At 38.1% G+C, this 22,382-nt stretch overlaps 1 protein-coding gene across 1 annotated transcript in view; it reads left to right on the top strand.

The window, feature by feature from the left end:
- Positions 1-1,944: 1,944 nt before the first annotated feature.
- The window catches only part of RPS6KA3 (ribosomal protein S6 kinase A3), a 119,674-nt gene continuing 99,236 nt past the window's right edge, over positions 1,945-22,382 (top strand). The window contains exon 1 of the mRNA XM_081115174.1: positions 1,945-2,037. Within this exon, the coding sequence (XP_080971300.1) occupies positions 1,969-2,037 (69 nt within the window). The 5' untranslated portion in view covers positions 1,945-1,968. The remainder of the gene's footprint in view (positions 2,038-22,382) is intronic.

Raw genomic sequence — 22,382 nt, 5'->3', positions numbered from 1 at the left:
TAGGGGATGGAGGGGGGAAGGAGGAGAGATCAACCAAAGGACTTGTATGCATGCACATAAGCCTAACCAATGGACACAGACACCAGAAGGGTGAGGGCATGAACCAGGAGTGTCGGAGGGGGGGTGGATAAGGACACATATGTAATACCTTAATCAATAAAGAAAAAGAAAAAAAGTCCAACACCTGACTGGCCCAGCGCGAAACCTCGCACTACCGGTAGGCTAGGTGTGGGGCTCTAACCTCATCCTCACACCTGCTTTCAGGAGGTAGGCTAGGGCTCTCCAGGTGTCTAGGTCCCTGGACAATAAAAGGGAGCTGTTAAAAGGCCTGCGCTGGGAGCGCAGCGGGGACGCGCTGTAGTCGCTGGGCGTGGGAGGGCCGGACGCCTGGGCGGAGGCCTCACGGAACGAGGGCCTGGAGCGCTCCCCTTATTTTTTTTTTCTTTCTCCTTGTAGGAGGATTAGCCAGTGGCTGCCCTAGCTTTCCAAACAGCGCAGCGGCTTTTCTACCTTTCTGCCCAGCGCAGTGAGCTCGCCTTGGCACCAGGCACGGGGCACTCGGGGTCGCATCCTCCCCCCTCCCGCCCCCTTCGAGACCTACTCCCAACGTTCAGACCTCTCCCCACACTCTCACTCTCTCCTTGTCCTCTTGGGCGCCAGTTACCGTCTAGGGGATTGGGTTTCCTTAACCCAGGGCTTCCCTATCTTGGGAAGGAGGAGTTAGAACACCTCCCTTTCTCCTCCTCCTGCACCCCAAGGCCTGCCTGGTTTTTAAATCTAATCTTTTATTTATTTAAAGTCAATAAAAGAGCAGGAACCCCGGGCTCCTGCCAACAAGATATTTTATAATAATCCCCCAATCCCTGCCGAGAGTCGCGGGTAGCCTTAAGGAACCTGCTTGTTTTCTCTCCTTCGTGAAGATTTAGGCAGCAAGGAGTGGGGGGTTTTAAGGGCTCTGCGGTCTGGGGGGGGGGGGTGACTCATGTAAGATGAATGAATTCCAAATATTTAAAATATAACAGAAGAGCATTAATTTGGAGAGCCTTGAATCAAACTGAGAGCCTAACTCCCAGGGGGGCTCCCGGGCAAGAAGCCTTCAGAAGTCCCCGTGGTGGGAGGAGGTATGGGGAGCCAGGTGAATGCCCAGCTTGTGACTCTGGAGAGGGCGGGTCCTGGCCATTGGGGGATGTACCCATAGACTCGGTGTGCCCATACGCTCTCACAGAGGAGAGGGGCCGAATAGACACATCCATGCCCGTTCCCTGGATCCTGGGCACCAGGCTGTGCCCCCTGCGCCTCTCCCATCTCCCTCCACAGCTGCACAGGAGCCTCCGACCTGCTTGGACCCAAAGTAGTTAAAGGCTCCCAGCCTTTTGCCCCTCCTGCCTTTTCACCTCTTCTTTCCCCCCGCCTCTCGCCAACGCCCCCAGATCTCTGTGGCTCGCCCTTCCTGAAAGTAGGCGAGGCCCAGAAGCTGAGGCTGGGGCGAGGATGGAGGGCGGAGCCAAGCCTGGCGGCCGGGGGCGTGTCTTCGCAAGCCCCGCCCCCCGAGTGCGCGCGCGGTGGCGGCGCCGGCTGAGCCTAGCTCTGAGAGACAGGTACCGCTTAGGCGCCATGTTGTGAGCGGAAGTGGGGGAGCGCGCGGCGGCTGCTATTCTGCTGGGAGCGGGCGCGGGAACCGGCGGCGGGGGGCGGAGCTGTAGTCCCCGCGGCGGAAGGAGGAGAGGAAGAAAGGGGCGAGACCCGGTGCCGGGCAGCAGCGCGAGGCTCTCGCTTGGCGCGCGGGCGTCTCCAGCTGGGCGCGCGGTGTTCGAGGGTCGGTGTCGACGCCGAGCCCTTGCCAGGGGAGCCGCTGCTACTGCTGCTGCCGCCGCCGCTGCCGTGGGGCTCGGGCGGCGACTGAGTCGGGCCGGCCGCGGGGCGGGTGGGGAGGGAGGAGGCGGTGAAGGCGGTGGGCCGGGGGGGAAGATGCCGCTGGCGCAGCTGGCGGACCCGTGGCAGAAGATGGCTGTGGAGAGCCCGTCCGACAGCGCTGAGGTGAGTGCAGCCTGGTGGCCGGGGCCGGCGCGCCCCCTCCTTTCGACCCCGCCAGCTGGCTTCCCTCCCTGGAGCTGGCCACTCGGCCCCTTCTTCTGCCGCCCGCTTGTCCCCTGGCTCTGGGATTCCGGTTCGGGTAGTTGGGGTTGGTCTGTTTGCCCTTCTCTTCCACCCACCCTCGCTCGGGGGGCTGTGGTGTGGTAGCGCGTGGGGTTTGGAGTGGGCGCTGGGGCTTTGCAAGAAGCCGATTTTAATCAACTTTGCGTGGGGGAAGCGGGAGGCGGAGTGGGGTCTTGCGAGGAGTTGGGAAGTTTGGCCCTGCGTGGTTGGGGGCTTCCATGGACCCTGGTGGCTTTGGGGTATGAATGAGGGGTATGGATTGTGTTCCCTACGGAGCAGGGACTCTTGAGTCCGGCCTGGGGACAGGGTTGCTGCGGGGAGACCAGCTCGCGGGGGCAGGAACCGCCCAGGGCAGGCGACCTGTGGGGGTTTCGGGTAAGGGGTGCAGGACAGCCAAGGGTTTTTGCTTCCCCCCCCCCATCTGCCGCAGCCCTTTCTGCTGCCGCAAAGGAGAAAGTGGAAGCCTGAGGTCTCCCCCACCCCCAACCCCCGTTTCTGAGGTCGCTGATCTCGAGGACCCCGTTCCTGCGAGTTTAACTTGAGTTTCCTGTCCGTGGAGGTGAGAGGGTGATATTCAAGGAGATCAGCAGTCGCCGTAAAAGGCTTTCTGGGTTTCGTCGCCCCTGGATCTGGTGACCGTCCCTGACTGAGACACCTACCCGAATGCCAAAAACCCAAATATAACCAGACAATTTCCCCGGACACACCGGAGCACCGAGCTTTTCGCAGCCGCTCCTGAGGTCCCAGAACCAACTCAGGGTCTGCAAAAATAACCCAGGCAAGACCCATTCCCGGGCATCCGCGCTCCTCTCCGGAGTGGAAAATCAATTCCTGATGGTGGCGCTTCTGTGATTCTTCCTTCTTGACTTTTTGCTGTCTTCTATCCCCGCAGCGGACTTTGGGGGATTACAGGATGGTAGGCTGTGTGTGTGTAATAGTTACTGTGTGAGTGACCCCATTTCTGGAAAGCATGACTGAAACGCGGGGGTGGAATGGGGCAGGCTCTGATGAGTGGTGTACTTGGCGGCAGCCACTGCCCTGCCAGCCTCCGCAGTGTGAGCGGTGGATAGGGTTACTGGTTACGTCAGTAAGACCAAGGCTCAGTTTGATCTGAGATGCGGGACATAATGTTCGAGAATTAGGAAGGGGAAGGGGAAGGAGGATCACTTCAAATCGCTTTTTCAATTTTTTCCTGCTCCCCTTCACTGCTGTATAAAACGCTCTGCTTAAACGCAGGTAGAGTTGTAATAGTGCTTACGATTTGGTGCTTGGTATTTTGCCACTTGGGTCGTATTTTTAAACCCTAAACTAAGCGCTGCTCTTTAATAGAAAAGACATTGATATATGTTACCTAAATTTTTTAAAAAGGAAATCATGATATTAGGACTGGCAGAATTACGAGAATTTCATTTAAAAAATGTGTTAGCTAACTAATACTATAAGTCTTTTTATAAGAAAATCAAATTTAGAATGTTCAATCATCCTGTGAATGGATAGTGTGAAAAATAGTATTCCGGGGCTCTTTTCCCTCAGAATTTTTTTTGTTAAATAATATAGCTAAAAAGGTTAACAAAATATCTTCTCAAAGTGCTGACCTTGTGGAAAGAAATTTAATTTGCTTTGAGTCTGAATTTTAGATGCAAACGTTAACATTTGCAACTCATAATCAGTCCACATTTCTGCTTGGTATGCATTAATGTGTAAAAAAATCACTTAAAATTTCACCATATCCTTTTTCTGTATATCATACATTTGGATAAGGAAGGCACAGAGCTGATATTTACTTAGGACTTACTATATATCAGGCACTATGCTACATACTATTTCATTTTATCCTTCCTATAACCTGGGAGAATAGCTTTATGGTCCCCATTGTTACAGATTAAGAAACTGAATCTTAGAAGTTAAGGGCACAAAGATTATAAATAGTAAATGGTAGAGCCATAATTCAAGGCCAGGTGGATCTAATTCTTGTGCTTTGCTTTATATCAGAGCAGTTGCTTCAAATCCTTTGTGGAAAAATTCATGGTATAAATAAATAAGCCTGTAGTTAGAGGTCATGTATTTTTCAGAAACAATTATGGTATTACAGAGGTCTCATTTGTTAAAGCCTGGTTATTTCAGTTACTGTCATGGTTTCCAGAACCTGGCAGATAGGATTATAAAATTTGCCATTTTAAAAGAATTTTCTTAGTATTATATAGCATAAGGTATGTCAAAACAGAGCCAGTGTTGCCTAGATTTATTAAAACTACATTTTAACAAGTTGCCCTTAAATATTTTGTTGCCTTTGGTTGTTTAACTGTTTCAAGTAAATTGCTTGTGATACAAATTTGAAAATACTGAAGCCAGTAAGGAAAAAGTTGAGAATTTTCATTCTGAAGTCTTATATTGGACTCCTATTTTACCATCTCCTCCCCAGTAAGTTCTTAGCAGAGAATAGTTGTATTTTACTAGACCAGGATAATTTTTTTTAAATAGTCATTTGACTTGAGTAAATAAATCAAATTTTTCTCTTCAGGCTAAAAGATTTCAGGGTTGGTCTCTATAAGAATTTACATTTATAGTCTCATCCCTGGAAGAACTCTTGAAAGCAGAAACTTTTTCTCTGTATCCTCAACACTTAACATAGTGCCTGGCGCAGACATATTATGGACCCAGTAGATGTCCACTGAATGAATTATGAAGGTCAGGAATAGGGTGATTATAAATCTTATCTCTGTTATTATCATTTTAATCTTACATTGAAATATGAACAATCAAACACCTGAGTACCTTACCAAAAGTACAGTTTCTTCTATCCTTTAGGGCAGTGGTTCTCAACCTTCCTAATGCCGCAACCCTTTAATACAGTTCCTCATGTTGTGGTGACACACACCCCCCCCCCCAGTTTCATTGTTACAAATTGAACATAATTAAAGCATAGTGATTAATCACAAAAACAATATGTAATTATATATGTGTTTTCCGATGGTCTTAGGCGACCCCTGTGAAAGGGTCGTTCAACCCCCAAAGGGGTCACGACCCACAGGTTGAGAACCACTGCTTTAGGGCCTTCCTGCTTTAAGACCTCACATAGGTCTTATGGTGCTTAAAACAAAATAAAAACCCTTGTGGTTGAATTCAAGCATGGATCAGAACATGATAGCCTAGAATGAGGCTGAATTTGTAATATCCTTACAATTGTAATATCTTTACAATTATTACAGTAAACCTGATCTAAAGTGATACTTTTTTGTCAGTTTCAGTCGAGTAAGAATAAATGGTAGTAAAGCTAAATATGAACAGTTTTCAAAACTAAAATTAAAGATGTTAATTTTGCTTTATAGAAATGTTATATAAAAATAGCCACCTGAATTCCTTTAAGTAACAAGTAACCATAATGCATAGAAAATTAGTAACTATATAAATATTTTCCTTATAAAAAATGAGACCTTTGTGTTGGAAACCATCTTCAGTGGTTGTGCAGCCATTTTTAACCACAAAAATTATTTCGGATTCTATAGTGTTTCTACTATATCAATATTTTATTTCTTATATTTCATCTGTACGGAAAAACATTCTATTAAAGTATGATCATTGGTTTTGCAAAAAATGTTTTATTAAGTTTCTTTTCCTTTTCCTGTTCATTTTTACCACCTTTCAGGTTTTTTTCTTTCCCCCAAGTGAAGATCTGAGGAGAGGACAGGTATTGTTACATGTCAACTGTCAAGAAACTGTGACACATTACTGAACATGTTGTTTTCAATGATTATAATATAGGATGTCAGTCTTTGTTAAACTAAAATTTAGGAAAATTTACTTTATTTTGGCAGCTTGATCCTATATAAATGGGATTGATCCAAAATGGGAAAGTTTGGTATATTTCAATTTTAAAATAAATAAGCTTAATTAAAGAAACAAGTATAGACAGACTTTACCTCTTCTTTAGTACATTTATAGAAATCACAGTGAGTATTATTCTATTTTATATAAGAAGAGTGGCATAATTGGGATGTGTACTCTTGACCAAGGATATGACATTCTGTAAATTATAGAATGATAAAAATATAGCAGGTTAGTTATCAGAAGTTTGAATTGCAGAAGAATCGTTCTAAAGATTTTTTAAAAATTTATCATCCGCTTAAAAATTTATACCATTGTGGTCATTGACAAGATTGGTCCTAAAGTTCCATGCTCAGGAACATATGATCTGCCAGACTGGGAATGATGGGTGACGTCAAGTGGCCCAATTTGCCAGTGCAGACTGGATGCTTTAAACTAACATCACAGTGCACGGCAGTGACATCTTGGTGGTCTCTTCTTGGTAACACATGAGTGTGATAGTGCCCAGGTGTGCATGTGCTTTGGTAGATAAGTTTTAAAGCACTGGAATGCAGTTGTGCAAATACATGTTACATATCCTATTCCCCAGTTCAGATAATAAAAAGACAAAACAAGCAACTGTATTTTGAATCTTGACATCCCCTCCCTTTCTGAGTTGATACAGTTTCCTGTATCATTTATCTGGAACATTACCAGATTTCGGATGTACCAGTTTATCAATTTAATACCAAATAGAATAAAAGCAAAGCTAAAACAACTGTACATCTTAATTGTTAAGTAAAATGTATCGAGTTAACAAAACCACAAATATACTGTATACATATTATAAAACAGATTCAGGATAAAATATATGCTTATAGAACATAACTGTTATTTAATACATTTGGCCTTCTTTAAATAAATACATTAGTTACTAGCAGTTAAATATCTAAATTTTACTTATCTCCTTACAATTTAGAAGTTATTTTGTGGGATAATTTGGGTGTATGGCAAAATGTTAAAGAGCATAGCTTTGGAGTCATAAAGACCTGGGTTTGAGTCCTGGCTCTGCCACTTTATAACTTTTAATCTTATGCAAGTTATTTAATGTTGCTATGTTTCAGCATCCTAGTCTGTAAAATAGGGATGAAAATATCTACCTCATGGGATTGTGGTGAGAATTAAATGAAATTATAATATATGTAAAGCATTTGTTTCAGTATGTGGTTTAAGTGTTTAATAAATAATAGCTATAATGAATCATCTCTTAACAGAACTGTCTGAGAAAGTTCTGTGTTCTTTTTTCAGAATCAAGCAGAACAATTAAAAATGATTTGTTGATTGATCTATTTAAACAGAGCCATTATAATATCTGAATGTAATTGTAAGGGTAAAGTGAACAGAAATCTCTTGAATCTTGTTCTTTTTGTATTGTTCTTCTCTCCCATATTGTCTTTAAAGGGGGAAAACAGATAGACATTTTGAAAAATATGTGCGGAAGAAGGAAGAAAGGGAAATATATTCACATTTCAACATTGCTCAAATTGGAGGGTGTATTATAATCCCTAGGATGTCGTTAATTAGCAGTAGGTTTTTTCCTTAGTGATACATAAGATAATAGTGTATCTTACACATGATTGTGTCTTACGATCAGTGAAATATCATATATCCTGTATGTCAACCTCTTAAAGGAAGTGTGTCCCTCAAGAAATGAATGAAGTCAGTACATGGCATCAATAGGTAGGATTTTAACTTACTTTATAAAATCATACCAAAATAAAATGTGCTTTTTAATCATAGGATCAGTTCTGTTAATTTCATTTTTAAGGACAAAAATTGATATGGCACATCTCCCTTCCCATTATTCTAAACACATTTGTTTTGGTTTTTTTGAATATGCCATGAGTAACTGGATTTTCCCGTCTAGAAATATAATCCTTTGGATTTGGTCTGTTAGGTGGCATTGATACTTAAGGGACTTTAAATAGTACTTTCAATATTTTTAACTGAGAAGTCTCTGGAAATGTTAAAGGTATATCTGTACCCCGATAACCATCTCCCCCCTCCAAAAGAAGCAAAGGAGCATGGCATAATCAAATAAATTTGGGAACTGTGGAGTTAAACAAGATTTGGCCAATATCTTTACTGGATAACTTAGAACTTTTAAGATGATAGCATACCTGATGAATCTGCAAAAAGGATATAGCCCCAGCATTTGAGACTGAGTGTCAGAACCTTTTTTCTGAACCACCTATGAAGTCTCAAAGGACACAAATGCTTTGCAGAACACAGTTTTGGAAAGTCTAATAACTGTAGTAACATGACCCAATATTGCCTGGAAATGAGCTGTTATGTTTAATTGACTGTATCAAAGCGTTTTTCTTTAACTGTCAAGAGTTTTTATTTTATTTTAAATTGAAATCTTTCCAAATTAAATTGTACAATAATTTTTCATCTTAGTAGTGAACTAAAAATTTTAATATAATAACTTAAATAAAAGCTTAAAATAATGTAAACCTTTTTTGCAATGTTCTGACAAGTAATGGCCATATTCTACTTTAATGTCAAACTAATTGCCTCTACTAAATGGTCCCGACATTGTCTTGCTCTGTGACTTATGTGTAATATTCTGTTTTTAAAGACTCTTTTACCATTTGCTACTTTATGCTGCTGTTAGTTTGCCTACTTCTCCCATTCTCCCTTTTTTAAATTAATTGCTTCTAACTTAACTGATGAGGAAACTAAAGCCTAGAGAAGTTAAGTTACTAGACTACAGATAGCTAGGGTTAATGATATTTTGATGCAGCTATTTTTTAAACTTTGGAATAGTGTTACTTTATCTTTTAAAAAGATTTACACTTACAGCTTAACAAGCAATGTAAAATAGTGTCCTCACCCTTTTTCTGATCTCTGTCCATCATATACACATACTTCTGGGGTCAGGAGTAATTTGGTGGGCATATTACCTACTAATGAACAGTGATTTTATGCCTCAACATACCATAATGAAATACCTCCATTACTGACGTTACCTACTCTGCATATTTACTTTCCTATCTTGAAGGTGTCAGCTAGGAAGGAATGTGAATGAACCAAAGAACAAGGAGCTAGAAGACCGAAAGTTAGCCTACTCCCCCACCTGGAGTCAGGTCTCCACATTGCCTTTTAGGTTGTGTTTGTGTATATATGTTTGTGTGTGGGGGTGGGGGGGGGGGGGTGAGGAGGCATCATGAAATAGTGCTAGTTTCCTGAATATTAGATACTTTACACTTATGTGTAAATCCAAAAGTGCTTTTATATTTCCTGTCATTCTTGTCTTTTGCTAATATAAATAGAATTACAGCAATACATAACTTAAATCAGATTCCCCATCTTGACTAATATATCTGTGGTTTCTTACATACCTTGAAAACAAATTATGTTTTATTCACCGTGTAAATTGATTTTTATAATCTGATATATGATGATGATCTCATCTTCAAATCTGACCTGGTCATCTAGATTCCTGAGAGCTTGGCCTCTAATCCTTTGGTCCACAGAGCTTGTTATAGGAAACTTGGTTTAGTCATTTGATATGTGTTAGAAGCAGATGTGAAATGATAGCCTAAGCAAAAGATCATTTTGACATTAATAGATTGAAGTGCATCTCAAGTGCAGTGTTTTAGGAGAGAAGTCTTCACTTTAGAGATCTTGTAAAACCTGTACCTAAAGCCACAGTTACCAGATTTTTTTTATTTCTTCACATTTAGGGGTACAAGTGTCTTCCTGAAAACCATATAAAATAATAGGAAAGATTCACCTAAAATTAAAAAAAAAAACTTGTAGATTGGCATTGTTCAGCAGCCACTAGCTACCTGTGGCTATTGAACACCTAGAAATGAGCTAGTATGACTGAGGAACTGAATTTTAAATTTAATTTTAACTAATTTACATTTAAATAGTCACCTATGGCTATTGGCTACTGCATTGAACAGCACAATTCTAGATTATAGGATTAGTACAACTTGAACCCTTTTTTCCTACACTGGTGTTTTCCAACTCTACTTTCTGTTATTTACATATTGAAATAAATAAGCTAAAGCTTTTTCTAAATGAAAAATGTATTCAATATACTTTTTCAAATTATGGTTAATCAGTTTTGTTTTGTCTCTCCTACCCTGAAGATTTTGATAAACCCTGCTAGGTGGTATATGCCCCTCAAATCACCATTCTGCACTTTCTACAACTTCACTAGTTTTACAGTGACATTTCTCATTCAAATGGTAACACCAGCACATTGGGAAAATTTAGCTATCAAAATATGTTGCATTGTTCAGTATACTGTGCTGTGTTAATACTGGGAAGGGGGATTGATACATCTTGCAGAATAAGATTTACTGAATACCCCCTCTGACTAGACAGTTGTATATACCAATTTGAATGAGGTAGACATAATTATCCCCAACTTACTGATGAGGAAACTAAAGCCTAGAGAGGTTAAGTAACTTGTTTATAGTTGCATAGCTAGTAAGTGGAGAAGGCAGGATTCAGGCACAAGTCTCACAGATTGCAAACTCCATTGGCTTTCCTCTAGATTGCCCTGCTTGAGGTGAGTAGTTCAGTCTAGATGAAATCTCCTACAGAAGAGAGAGGTTTCAGGTCATTTGCATGAGTAGATGTTTTATGGGAATGTATCAGTAGAGTAGAAAAATAAAATTGATATTATTCTTCAAATCTAGCATGGGTTAAATAGGCTTTTGTGAGCTGGCCTGAGAAGCAGCCTTTGTGACATTGTATATAGAAAAAATGATTTGAGATTTCTCAACAGCTGTATTATAAACATTTGAAACAAAAACTATGGTATTTGGTATAGGGGCCGTGGTCGGCAAACTGCGGCTCGCGAGCCGCATGCGACTCTTTGGCCCCTTGAGTGTGGCTCTTCCTAAGCCTTAGGAGCACCCTAATTAAGTTAATAACAATGTACCTACCTATATAGTTTAAGTTTAAAAAATTTGGCTCTCAAAAGAAATTTCAATCGTTGTACTGTTGATATTTGGCTCTGTTGAATGAGTTTGCCGACCACTGGTATAGCGGGATTGCCTAGATGTTACTTAACAGCTCTCCATACAGAAGTGTGTAGGTATGTGCTGAATAACTGTGCTCTGGTGTTTTTATTTTCTTTTTTCTCTTCTTTTTTTTTGGTTTGTTTGTTTTCTTGGTGTTTTTTCTTATTTGTGCTCTGTCTTTTAACTGCAGCATATTAAATCATTACCTCTCTATATTTGCCTCTTTTTTCAGAAAAATCTATATGACACTCCCTCAGAGTACCAGAAAACAGGATCTGGCTCAACATGGAAAAGTTGCCAATTATCTTGCTACAGTATAAGAAAAGAAAATTTAAAGAAAAGTTACAGACATTGGTGGTTTTGCGGGGGAGGGAGTTAAACTTAGGTTAAATAACCCTAATCCATCTTTTTAAAAATTGAGATATGATTTACATACCACAACATTCACCCTTGTAAGGTATACAATTCAGTGGTATTTAGTATATTCAAAAGGTTGTGCAATCATCACTACTGTCTAATTCCAGAACATTTTTATCACTCCCAAAATAAATCATTAATGGTCACTCACTATTTCCTTCTTCCCCCAGCCCCTGGCAACCAGTAATCTGCTTCTGTCTCTGTAGATTTGCCTAATGGAATAATACAATATGTGTCTTTTGTATCTGACATCATTCACTTAACATAATGTTTCAAAGGTTCATCCATGTTATAGCATGTATCAATGCTTCATTCCGTTTTATGGCTGAGTAACATTCCGTTGTATGGATATACCACCTTTTGTTTATCCATTCATCAGTTGATGGGGACACATCATCTGGTTTTGCCAAGATGGAGGAGCTCTACTCATCCTACGTCATCCTTTACACCTAAAACACCTTAGACATGACACAACACACAAACACAGGAACAACCTGGAAGGTTAAAACAAGGCAGACTGCCTACAGATTTTGGAACTCAAGGCATGGCACAAATAGTTCCCTGGGTTTTCTTATTTCCTCTCATATATCCTGGATTGGGTGCTGTAAAGGCCTCCAACCTAAAACCGCCAACAAGTACAGACAAAATGGACCCCAAGAAAAGTTTCTTCTCTTTAGATGACTGGGGAAAAAGTAGTTTAACAATAGTAAACCTTTTTGTACTATCCACCTTACTATAACTAAACATCAACAGAAAAACACCCTAGTCCAAGGAAACAAGTGGCAATGCTCAGATTCCTCCACACAGTGATATTGGCTAGGTGGATCAGGAACCTAATCTCTCATTCCCTGCCTAACAAAAGAGCAGACAGCACTTTTGATTCCCTCTGCTGGGTGTATGGCAAGGTGATCAGGGACCTGAACTTTCCTCATCTCACCTCCTATAAAGGACGTGGCGCTTTCACTAGGGAAGTGTCAGCGGGGCTCAGCAGCCAGTTGAGCCTTCACCCCAACCTGGAAGCAGTGAGACTTATTAAGATGGTGTGAGACAGGGCTAGTCTCCACTAAGACTTCCCCCTGCCCTGTGTCAGTGAGGAACTGAGCCTCACCCTCACCCAACATCAACACAGCAGAGCAAGATGGTTGGAGGTGGACTACTTAACACTGCTTCCCCCCTCCCTGATGTCAGTGGGGCCCACTGGGGAGCTGTAAGGTGGAACAAAGTGATGGATGGCAGGGCTAGTTGATAGTCCACTTCCCCCTCTCCCCTCCCAAGTTTTCAGCTGGGCCCTTCAGAGAACTCAGCTTTCCACTCTACCTTGCAGCAACAAAGCAATGCGAGTTAGCCCTTTGCTTCCCTACCTCCTATTGTCAGTGGAGTCCATCGGGGAGCTGAGCTCACACCCCTACACAGAGGCAATGAGGTGGTACAGGTTGGTGCCCCACTTTCACTGGTACCAAGAGAAGAGCTGAACTTCCACCCATCTGCAAAAATGCAGTGTGACTCATTGCTCCACTTTTGCCAGGGTGATGTTGGCGGAGCCCAGCAGGAAATTGAACAAACACACCCTGCCCTCACACTACATCTCAACTGATGGACAGCCTACTAAAAAAGATTAAATAGGATCCAGAGTCTTGTCATCTCCAAAATATCCATTATACAATTGAAGATCACTTATACTAAGAATCTAGAAAATACAACACAAATGAGAAAATAGTCAACAGATACCAACACCAAGATGCTTCAGATGTAATTATCTGACAAGCATTTTAAAACAGCCATCATAAAAAAAATGCTTCAGTGAGCAATCACAGCACATTTGAAACAAATGAAGTGTTAGTCTTAGAAAAGAAATAAAAGGCATAAAGCAGAAAATGGAAATTTTAGAACTGAAAAATACAATAACTTAAAATGAATTTACATGGGTTCAACAGAAGAATGGAAATGACAAGAGTCAGTAAAAATAAAGATAGAGCAATTGTTGTTAACAGGAAAAAAAAAACGGAGGAGGGACGAAGAGAGCCTCAGGAGCCTGGGGGACATTAATTAAAGATTTAACATGTCATCAGAGTCTCAAAAAGCAGAGAAAAATGTGGACGTTAAGAAATAATGACTGAAATGTCCCAAATTTGGCAAGAGATACAAGCTACAGATTCGAGAAGCTGACTGAACCCAAACAATAAAAACCCAAAATAATTCACACCCAGGCACATCATAATCCAACCTTTGGAAAGGAGAAGTTGTTTAATGGGTATAGAATTTCAATTTTACAAGATGAAAAAGTTCTGGAGATTGGTTGCATAATGTGAGTATACTTAACATACTGAACTGTACACTAAAAATGCTTAAGATAAATTTTATGTCCATTTACCACAATTTTAAAAAAAATTTAAGTCAAACTTTAAAGAGAAAGAATCTTGAAAGCAGCTAGAGAGAAATGAACTATAACTTATAAGGGAACAGTGATTCAAATAACAGCAGATCCGATGTTAGAAACCATAGAAACCAGAGGAAATGGCATACTTTTTCAAGTGCTGAAAGAAAGAACTGTCAACCCAGAATTCTATCTCCAGTGAAAATATTCTTCAGGAATGAAGGTGCAGTCAAAGCAATCTCAGATGAAGCAAAACTTAGAGAGTTTGTGCTAGGCCCTGAAATGGCTATAGGTAGTTCTTTAAGCAGAAGGACATGGTAAAAGAAGGATCTGGAACATAAGAATAAAGAGATAAGAATTACATGAATTCTACACAGTCTCTTCCAGAAAATAGAAGAGGAAAGACTTCATAACTCATTTTATAAGGCCAGTTTTGCCCTGATCCCAAAATCTTAAGACAATACAGAAAACTATAGACCGGTATCCCTCAAAAATATAGATCACATACTTATGTACAAAATATTAACAAAACATATCCAGCAACATATAAAAAACTATACACTCTGAACAAGTGGGTTTTATTTCAAGGTTGTAAGACTGGTTCAGTATTCAAAAAGAACTGTATTTAGTCCACTGTATTAAAAAGCTGAAGAAAAATCATATTAATGCAGAAAATGCATTAAACTAAACATTTATTCATAATAAAAACTCAGAAAACTAAGAGTAAAAGGGGACCTTTCTCAATTTCATAAAGAACATTTACCAAAAAAAACCCAAACAACCTGCAACTAACATTAGACTTAATGGTGAAAGACTAAGTGCTTTCCCTTTAATATCAGGAACAAGACAAGGATGTCCACTCTCACCGTGCTATTCAGCATAGTCCTGAAAGTTCTTACCAGCATAATGGTCAAGAAAATGAGATAATAAAAGACATACAGATTTGAAAGGAATAAATAAAACTCCCTATTTTCGAGTGATATGATGGTCTCCAATGAAAATCTCAAGAAGTCTACATAAACCTATAATTAGTAAGTGAATTCAGCAAAGTTGTAAGATACAAAATTAGCATACAAGAGTAAATTAAATCTATATACTAGCAGTGAATGTGTGGAAACAAATGAAAAACAGTACCATTTGAAATTGCTCAAAAAACAAAAACAAAAAAACAACCCAGGTATAAATCTAACAAAATGCATGTAATTTGTATGCTGAAAACTAAAAACTGCTGATGAAAGAAATCAAAGGTCTAAATAAATGGAGAGATATACCATGATCATAGATTGGAAGACTCAACATAGTAAAGTTGTCAATTCTCCCCCAATTATTCTATAGGTTTAACACAAGCTTACTCTAAAAGTTATATGGAAAGGTAAAGGAACTAAAATATTAAAAACAAGATAAAAGTAAAGTGGGAAGAATCACTCCACCCAATTTTAAAACATTATATAGCTTCAGAAATCAAAATTCTCTAGTATTGGTGAAGGGATAAACACATAGATCAATGGAACAGAATAGAGAACCCAGAAATAGACCCATACAAGTATAGCCAACTGATTTTTGTCAAAAGGTACAAAAGCAATTCAATGGAGGAAAGGTAGGTAGCCTTTTTAACTGGTGCTTGGAGCAATTATACTTCCATAGGTAAAACAATGAACCTCAACCTAAACCTCACGACTTACACAAAAATGATTGAAATGGATTGTGGATTTAAATATGAAATGTAAAATTAAACTTTTACAATTTAAACATAGGGGAAAATATTCCGGACAGTGGGCTAAGTGAAAAGTTCTTAGGCCAGATATCAAAAGCACAATCCATAAAAGAAAAATAGCTCTAGCCGGTTTGGCTCAGTGGACAGAGCATCGGCCAGTGGACCAAAGGATCCTGGGTTCGATTCCAATCAGGGGCACGTACCTTAGTTGCAGGCTCCTTCCTGGCCCAGGCCCTGGTTGGGGCTCATGTGGGAGGCAACCAGTCGATGTGTTTCTCTGACATCGATGTTTCTCTCCGTCTTTCCCTCTCTCTTCCACTCTCTCTAAAAATCAATTGGAAAATATCCTTAGGAGAGGATTTAAAAAATAATAAATAAATAAATAAATAAGACTTAATCAAAATTCAAATCTTTATGAAAAATAACTAGTTAAGGGGATGAAAACACAAGCTACAAATTGGGCGAAAAAATGTTTCAACCCTATATCTGAGACAGGACTTGTATGTAGAGTATATAAAGAACATTCAAAACCTAATGGTAACAAAGACAACAGACATTTCACCAAAAGGGATATATAGATAGCAAATACGCATATGAAAAGATGTCAACATGGTTAGCTATCAGGGAAATGAAAAAAACAACAGTGAAATATTACATGCCTATTAGAACAGCCAGAATAAAAAATAGTGACAATACCAAATGTTGAGGATGTGAACAAACTGGTGATGGGAATGTAAAATGATACAGCTCTTCTGGAAAATAGTTTGTCCATTTCTTTAGAAAACTAAACATACTCTTACTTATATGACCCAGCAGTCATCCTCCTGGGCATTTATCCCAGAGAAATGAAAATGTATGTCCACACAAAAGTCTGTACACAAATGTTCATAGCAGATTTATTTGTAATATCTAAAAGTTAAAAACCAAATGTCCTTCAATAGGTGAATAGCTAAACAGGCTGTGGTATATCCACACCATCCAACACTATCCAGCAATTAAAATGAATGAATTATTGATATAAAAACTTGGATGACTCTCAAGGGAATTTATGCTGAGTGAAAAAAATGTTACATATTGTGATTGCATTAATAGAACATTCTTGAAATGACAAAATTGTAGAAATTGAGACTAGGTTAGTGGTTACCAAGGTTAAGAGGAGGGTATAAAGGGATGTGAGTCAAGTCATAAAGGGGCAAACATAGGACTTTGGTAATGAATTGTTCAGAATTGTTACTGTGGTCATAGATACAGGAACCTATACATGTGGTAAAATATATAGCATGCACACACACGAGAACCTGTGAAATCTGAATAGAATCTGGGCATTGTACCAGTATACATTTCATGTGTTTGACAGGGATTTATGTAAGATGAAACCACTGGGTTAAGGGTATATGGCATCTCTGTACTATTTTTGCAACTTCCTGTGAACCTATAATCATTTCTAATTAAAAAGTTTAAAAAGTCATAAAGCATTAAATAAAAGTCAATGGTGGTTCTCAATTAAACATTTAGTAAAACAGAAATAAAATGATGCGTTCATAATATTAAAAAGAGAGAGAGAGCCCATGGATATGGATAAATAGTGATGGAAAAAATCAAATATATATCAGACCAATAGCCAGCATCATGCTTGATGGGGACATATTATAGGAAGTCTCATTAAAACTATGCCTACTGTTTTCACTTCGATTTTACACTCTAAAAGAGTTTGCTAATGCAATTAAACAAAATCAAAGATATTCAAAAGAAGGATAAAAGATTACTATTCATATCATCTACTTAAGTAATCTAAGGAAACCACTAAAAAGGTTTGTTAAAACTAATGATAGTCTAAAGGTGATATTATACAGAATAGGTCCAGAAATCAATAAATAGCTTACCTAGTTAGACATGATAATGGGGAAAAATATCTCATTTAAAATAGTAATAAAAATATTAAATGTCTGGAAATAAATCTAACAAGCAAAGGGCAGAAACTGAATGAAATTCAGGTGCATTAAAGAATAATTTAAATAAGTCAAGAGAGAAATTATGGTTCTTTAATAGAAAAAATAAGTAAATAAATTACGTTCAATAGGATTTGAAGTTTGTTTTTTTTCTTATTTTTTTAAGAATTGAGGGTAACTTTTCTGTCTTGAATGTTCCCAGATTTTTAGTTTTTAAAATTTTTTTATTAATTTATAGCTTATCTGAACAGTTAATACTAATAATTTTAGTAAAGTGCTCTTATTAATAGTGTATATGCATAATAAATGTGCAGCTAGAATTAATCATGGAGCTGTAATTAGAAACTGTATTTCTGACTACTTTTTCAGAAATAAGTCTTGTTGCCAGATTGTGTATTTATGCCTATGATAATTTTTAAATACCCACACATTTTTAATAAGTAGTTTGGATTTTTTTTTCCCTCAGTCACCTCCAAACTTGTCTAAAACGTTTTGTGTTAAGATACAGTTGAAGTATGGTGGTTAACAAAGGGGATGAATGGGGAAGGAGGGATAAAGAGGGTAAAAGGAGGGATAAATGGTGATGGAAGGAGACTAGACATTGGGTGATGAGCACACAATGCAATATACAGATGATGTGTTATAGAATTGTACACCTGAAACATATAAAGTTATTAACCAATGTGAGCCCAATAAATTTAATTTTTAAAGAGATACAGTTGATACTACATAAGAATTTTGCTTGGATGTGAACCTCTGATTTATTGTGTATTTGAGCAAATCCCATCCTGTCTCATTTCACTTACTTGCAAGCTATTATTATCTTCTTTTTGTTATAAAGATGTTTGTAAGACTGTGTTTAAGGTAATTATTTTAAGTGATTGTTAGTTAACAGTTATCTTATCAATAATGTGGTCAGTTCGGCAAACATTTAAGCAGCACTTGTTTTACTGACGAGGAAATAAGAGGTGCAGGTAATCTTGCCACAACCACATAGCTTGAACTTTGAAGCCTAGCATAATGGTTATGTCTGTTTTAGGTAGGAGGGCTTCTTTAAGCCTCTGGAAACCAGAAGAAATTATTAACCTTGTTCCTGAGACTCTTAAATTAGCCAACCCAAGTAATGCATGCAATAGTTATCTAGTACTCTGATTTTTAGCCCTAGAAATGGAAGTGGACCCATTAGAGTAAGGGACTCATCAGAATCCCCTCAAATATTTGTATTTGCCATTTCCTGTGGCAAGATGAGCAGGAAGAAAGAGAAGCTAACACTTACTGGCATGGCTAGGGCATAATGAACTTTACCACAACCTTCAACATAACTAGCATCCAAATCTTGTGGATTGGAAAACTGAGACTCATGTTAAGTAACTTGCCCAAAGTCACACCTATAATAAAGGATAAAGCCAGGTTTTGAAATCATATGTCAGGCTCCAAAGCCCATGATCTTTCCAACACTGTGATTTCCCAGACTGTCTAATCACAGGAATCATCTAAGGTGCCTGTTTAAAAAATGAAATACTAAGCCATGGGGCTTCTGGAACTTCTGATTCATTTTTGGTTTGGGGTTAGGCCAGGTAATGTATTGTGAATGGGAATCTTAGGTGATTCTGATCATTAGGGAGGTATGGGAAATACTACAAACTCCACAAGTACTAAGAAGTAGGGTACAAAGGTATTAGGAAGGCAGGAATAGGGCTGTCTGGGAGTAGACAGAGGCACTTAAAAAAAGAAAAGTTGACATTGTAATAATTTTCAGTGCTAGCAAAATAAGGACAGTAAAATTGGATTGTCAAAATTATAAAATTATTTTAGGTTCCTTAACCTGCCCAGAAAAAACTATGTTTTCTTTTCTTTTCATTAGTATTTCATGTGACAACATTTGTGCAGTCCTTTCTTTGGCGTTATTCTTGCTTACACTTGGGTACAAAGGCACTACTGAAGGATATAGATAAAACTATTTTGGACGCAAAAGAGAAAGAAGTAATTAGAAATAACATAAGAGCTTTAAATACAGAATCAGTAATATCCTCAGGTGTAAAAATTTCACAAAATCTTAAATAACTTTAATCCTTAAAGTCACAGGATTATAACATTTCCAAGCTGGAGGAGCTCTTAGGTATCCACATATTTTATGCATGAGGAAAGCCACCACTCAGAGAGGCTTAAGGGCTTGCCCACAGTTAGGGGTAGACTTTCAAATCCATCCTGGCCAAGGTTCCACCAAACTCTTATGGCTTGCAAATAAATACCAGAAAATAGTGACTTTTCCAAGTTCATGCTGCTTTTTAGAAATAAATTTAGTGACAAATCATGTTTATCGTATCTTCTCTACTTTATTTATCTAATATTATAGTTTCTTCCTTTTTTGATTGTCCTATTGAGAATATAAATATATTCAAAGAAATCTCTTAGCAGATTATGCAGCTTGAAATATAATCATTGATCAATGATGTTAGACAAATGAACCATTACCTCCTTAGAATAGCGTATTCAACAAATGGCCAATTTCAGAATATGTGTTAAGGAAGAACTCTAATCTTTTCCACTTATTATAAAATGTTATTTTATAAATAGAGAAAAATAAACATAACTAGATGCCTAAATGTGAATTCTCCCAGTAATATATGACAGCATTTATGTGTAGTAGTATAAGTTTTGGATTTAGACTTGGGTTCAGTTATCTACAAATTTAATAGTTCTGTGATCTTTAACAGGTTATTAAATCTCAACCTAACTTTTTCCCTTTACTATACATAATAACATACCTCACATGGCTTACTAATGATTAGTTGAAATTAAATGAGAGAATATGTGTAACATAACTAATACTATACTTTGAACAAAATAAGAATTGCATAAATGATATCTGTTATTAGTATTTCCTTGAGCCAGTATTTATTTAGAAGAATATTAATTTTTGAATGAGGGCTTTAGTTTATTGCTTTATTCAATTTTTTACCATAATCAGAAGATATGATCTGTGCAATTTCTGCTTTTAAGAATTTTGGATTTTATGGTCTAGAACACGGTTAGTCTTTTTAAAAAATTTATCTTTATTGTTGATAGTATTACAGATGTCCCCTATGTTGTTGTTTTATTTCCATTGACCCTATTGTCTGTGTCCATGAGCTATGCATATATGCATGTAAGTTTTCTGGTTAATCTCCCTCCACCCACCTCCCCACTCAATTATTCTTTTTTTTTTAATATATTTTATTGATATTTTACAGAGAGGAAGGGAGAGGGATAGAGAGTTAGAAACATCAATGAGAGAGAAACATCGATCAGCTGCCTCCTGCACAACCCCCACTGGGGATGTGCCCGCAACCCAGGTACATGCCCTCGACCGGAATCGAACCCGGGACCTTTCAGTCCACAGGCCGACGCTCTATCCACTGAGCCAAACCGGTTTCGGCCCCAATTATTCTTTATAACTTTTCATAGATACTTGAAAATAACCTATATTCTTTATACATTATAAAATTCATTACCTACTTATTCTCATAAATTATGTCATATGGTTGGTCTTTATTTTGTGCATTATGCTAATTGACATTAGTGTGCTAAAATTCCTCCTATTTTGTTTCCGTTTATTTCATGTTATAGTCCCCAAAATATCTTTTATTTTATGTTAAGTTAGCCTGTGATTAAATGTTCAATACTATTTTGCATTTATTATTTTAATGATATGTTTGAAAAAAATAACACATGCTAATTATAGAAAATCTGAAAAATAGAGAAGCAAACAGAAGGAAATGAGCATCTTTATTGTTACTATGAAATATCATTATTAAAAGTTTTAAATGTGATTAAGAATAGGGGTTTTAGAATCAGATTTGGGTTTGAAATTAGGCTCTGCTTATTAACCTTAGGCAGGATATTAGGTTTTTTCATTTATTGTAATATTTATTGAGCACCTACAATCTGTCAGGCATTTTGCTAGGTATTGAGGACACAGTGCTTAAAAAGATTAACATACCCATCTTGGCTTAATTTTTTCAGTTGTAAATTAGTGATAATGCCTCAGAGTTGTCAGAAGCATCAAAGATGATCTATAGGACTTAGCACTTACCTGGTGCATGATAATTCCTTAGTAAATGGCAGTGGTTATTATTACTACATATATTAAGTACTAATTATATTTTTAGTCCAAATTAAATGACCTTTCTTATTGGCTTAAGGTTTTTGCCCTCACAATTTATTTTTGGCTTTAATCTTACAAATACTTGCTTTCTTTTTCTTTATGTTTTTCTATGCTTATCTGTTTTGTTTGGGTTTCTCTTTAAAGTAGTAAGTGATTATGTGGATGTTTTAAGCTTTTAAGTTTTTGTTATCAAGCATTTTAAACACATGCCACAGTAAAGAGAATAAGTATAATGAACCACCATATTCCCATAACCCAGCCTCAAGAATTATCACCGCCCTCTCCACATACTCTTTCTTCCCCTCTCTGGCTCCAGTGGATTATTTTGAGGCTAATCCTAGATACATCGTCAGATGTAAATATTTACATCTATATTTCTGAAAATACAAAGACTTTTAAAAACATAATTACCATATCATCATCATTCATAAAAACAAGTAATTCTGTAATCCCATTAAATATATAGTAAGACCCTTAATTTTCACTAGATACTTCACACTTTACATTTCTTACATTATTTTGGAATGATCTCATTCGTCTTATTATAAGTTTTTTATTGTGTTTGGGGGTTTTTTTATTTTTGTCGTATGGATTGTTTGTTAAGGAGGTTATGAAATAGTGATGAAAGAGTTATGGAACTGGAAAGACCTGGGTTTGAATCTTGCTTCTGCCATTCACTAATTACCTTTGCGGAGCCTTTGTTTCCTCATCTGTAAAACAGGGATAATTATGCCTACCTCGTGATCTTAGGGTTGAATGTAATGCCTGTGTAAAG

The sequence above is a fragment of the Myotis nattereri genome, assembly GCF_964212035.1.
Source record: "Myotis nattereri genome assembly, chromosome: X".
In the NCBI taxonomy this organism is placed as follows: domain Eukaryota; kingdom Metazoa; phylum Chordata; class Mammalia; order Chiroptera; family Vespertilionidae; genus Myotis; species Myotis nattereri.
Note: the sequence above shows the minus strand (reverse complement) of the source record. Positions and strands in the feature narration are given on the sequence as shown.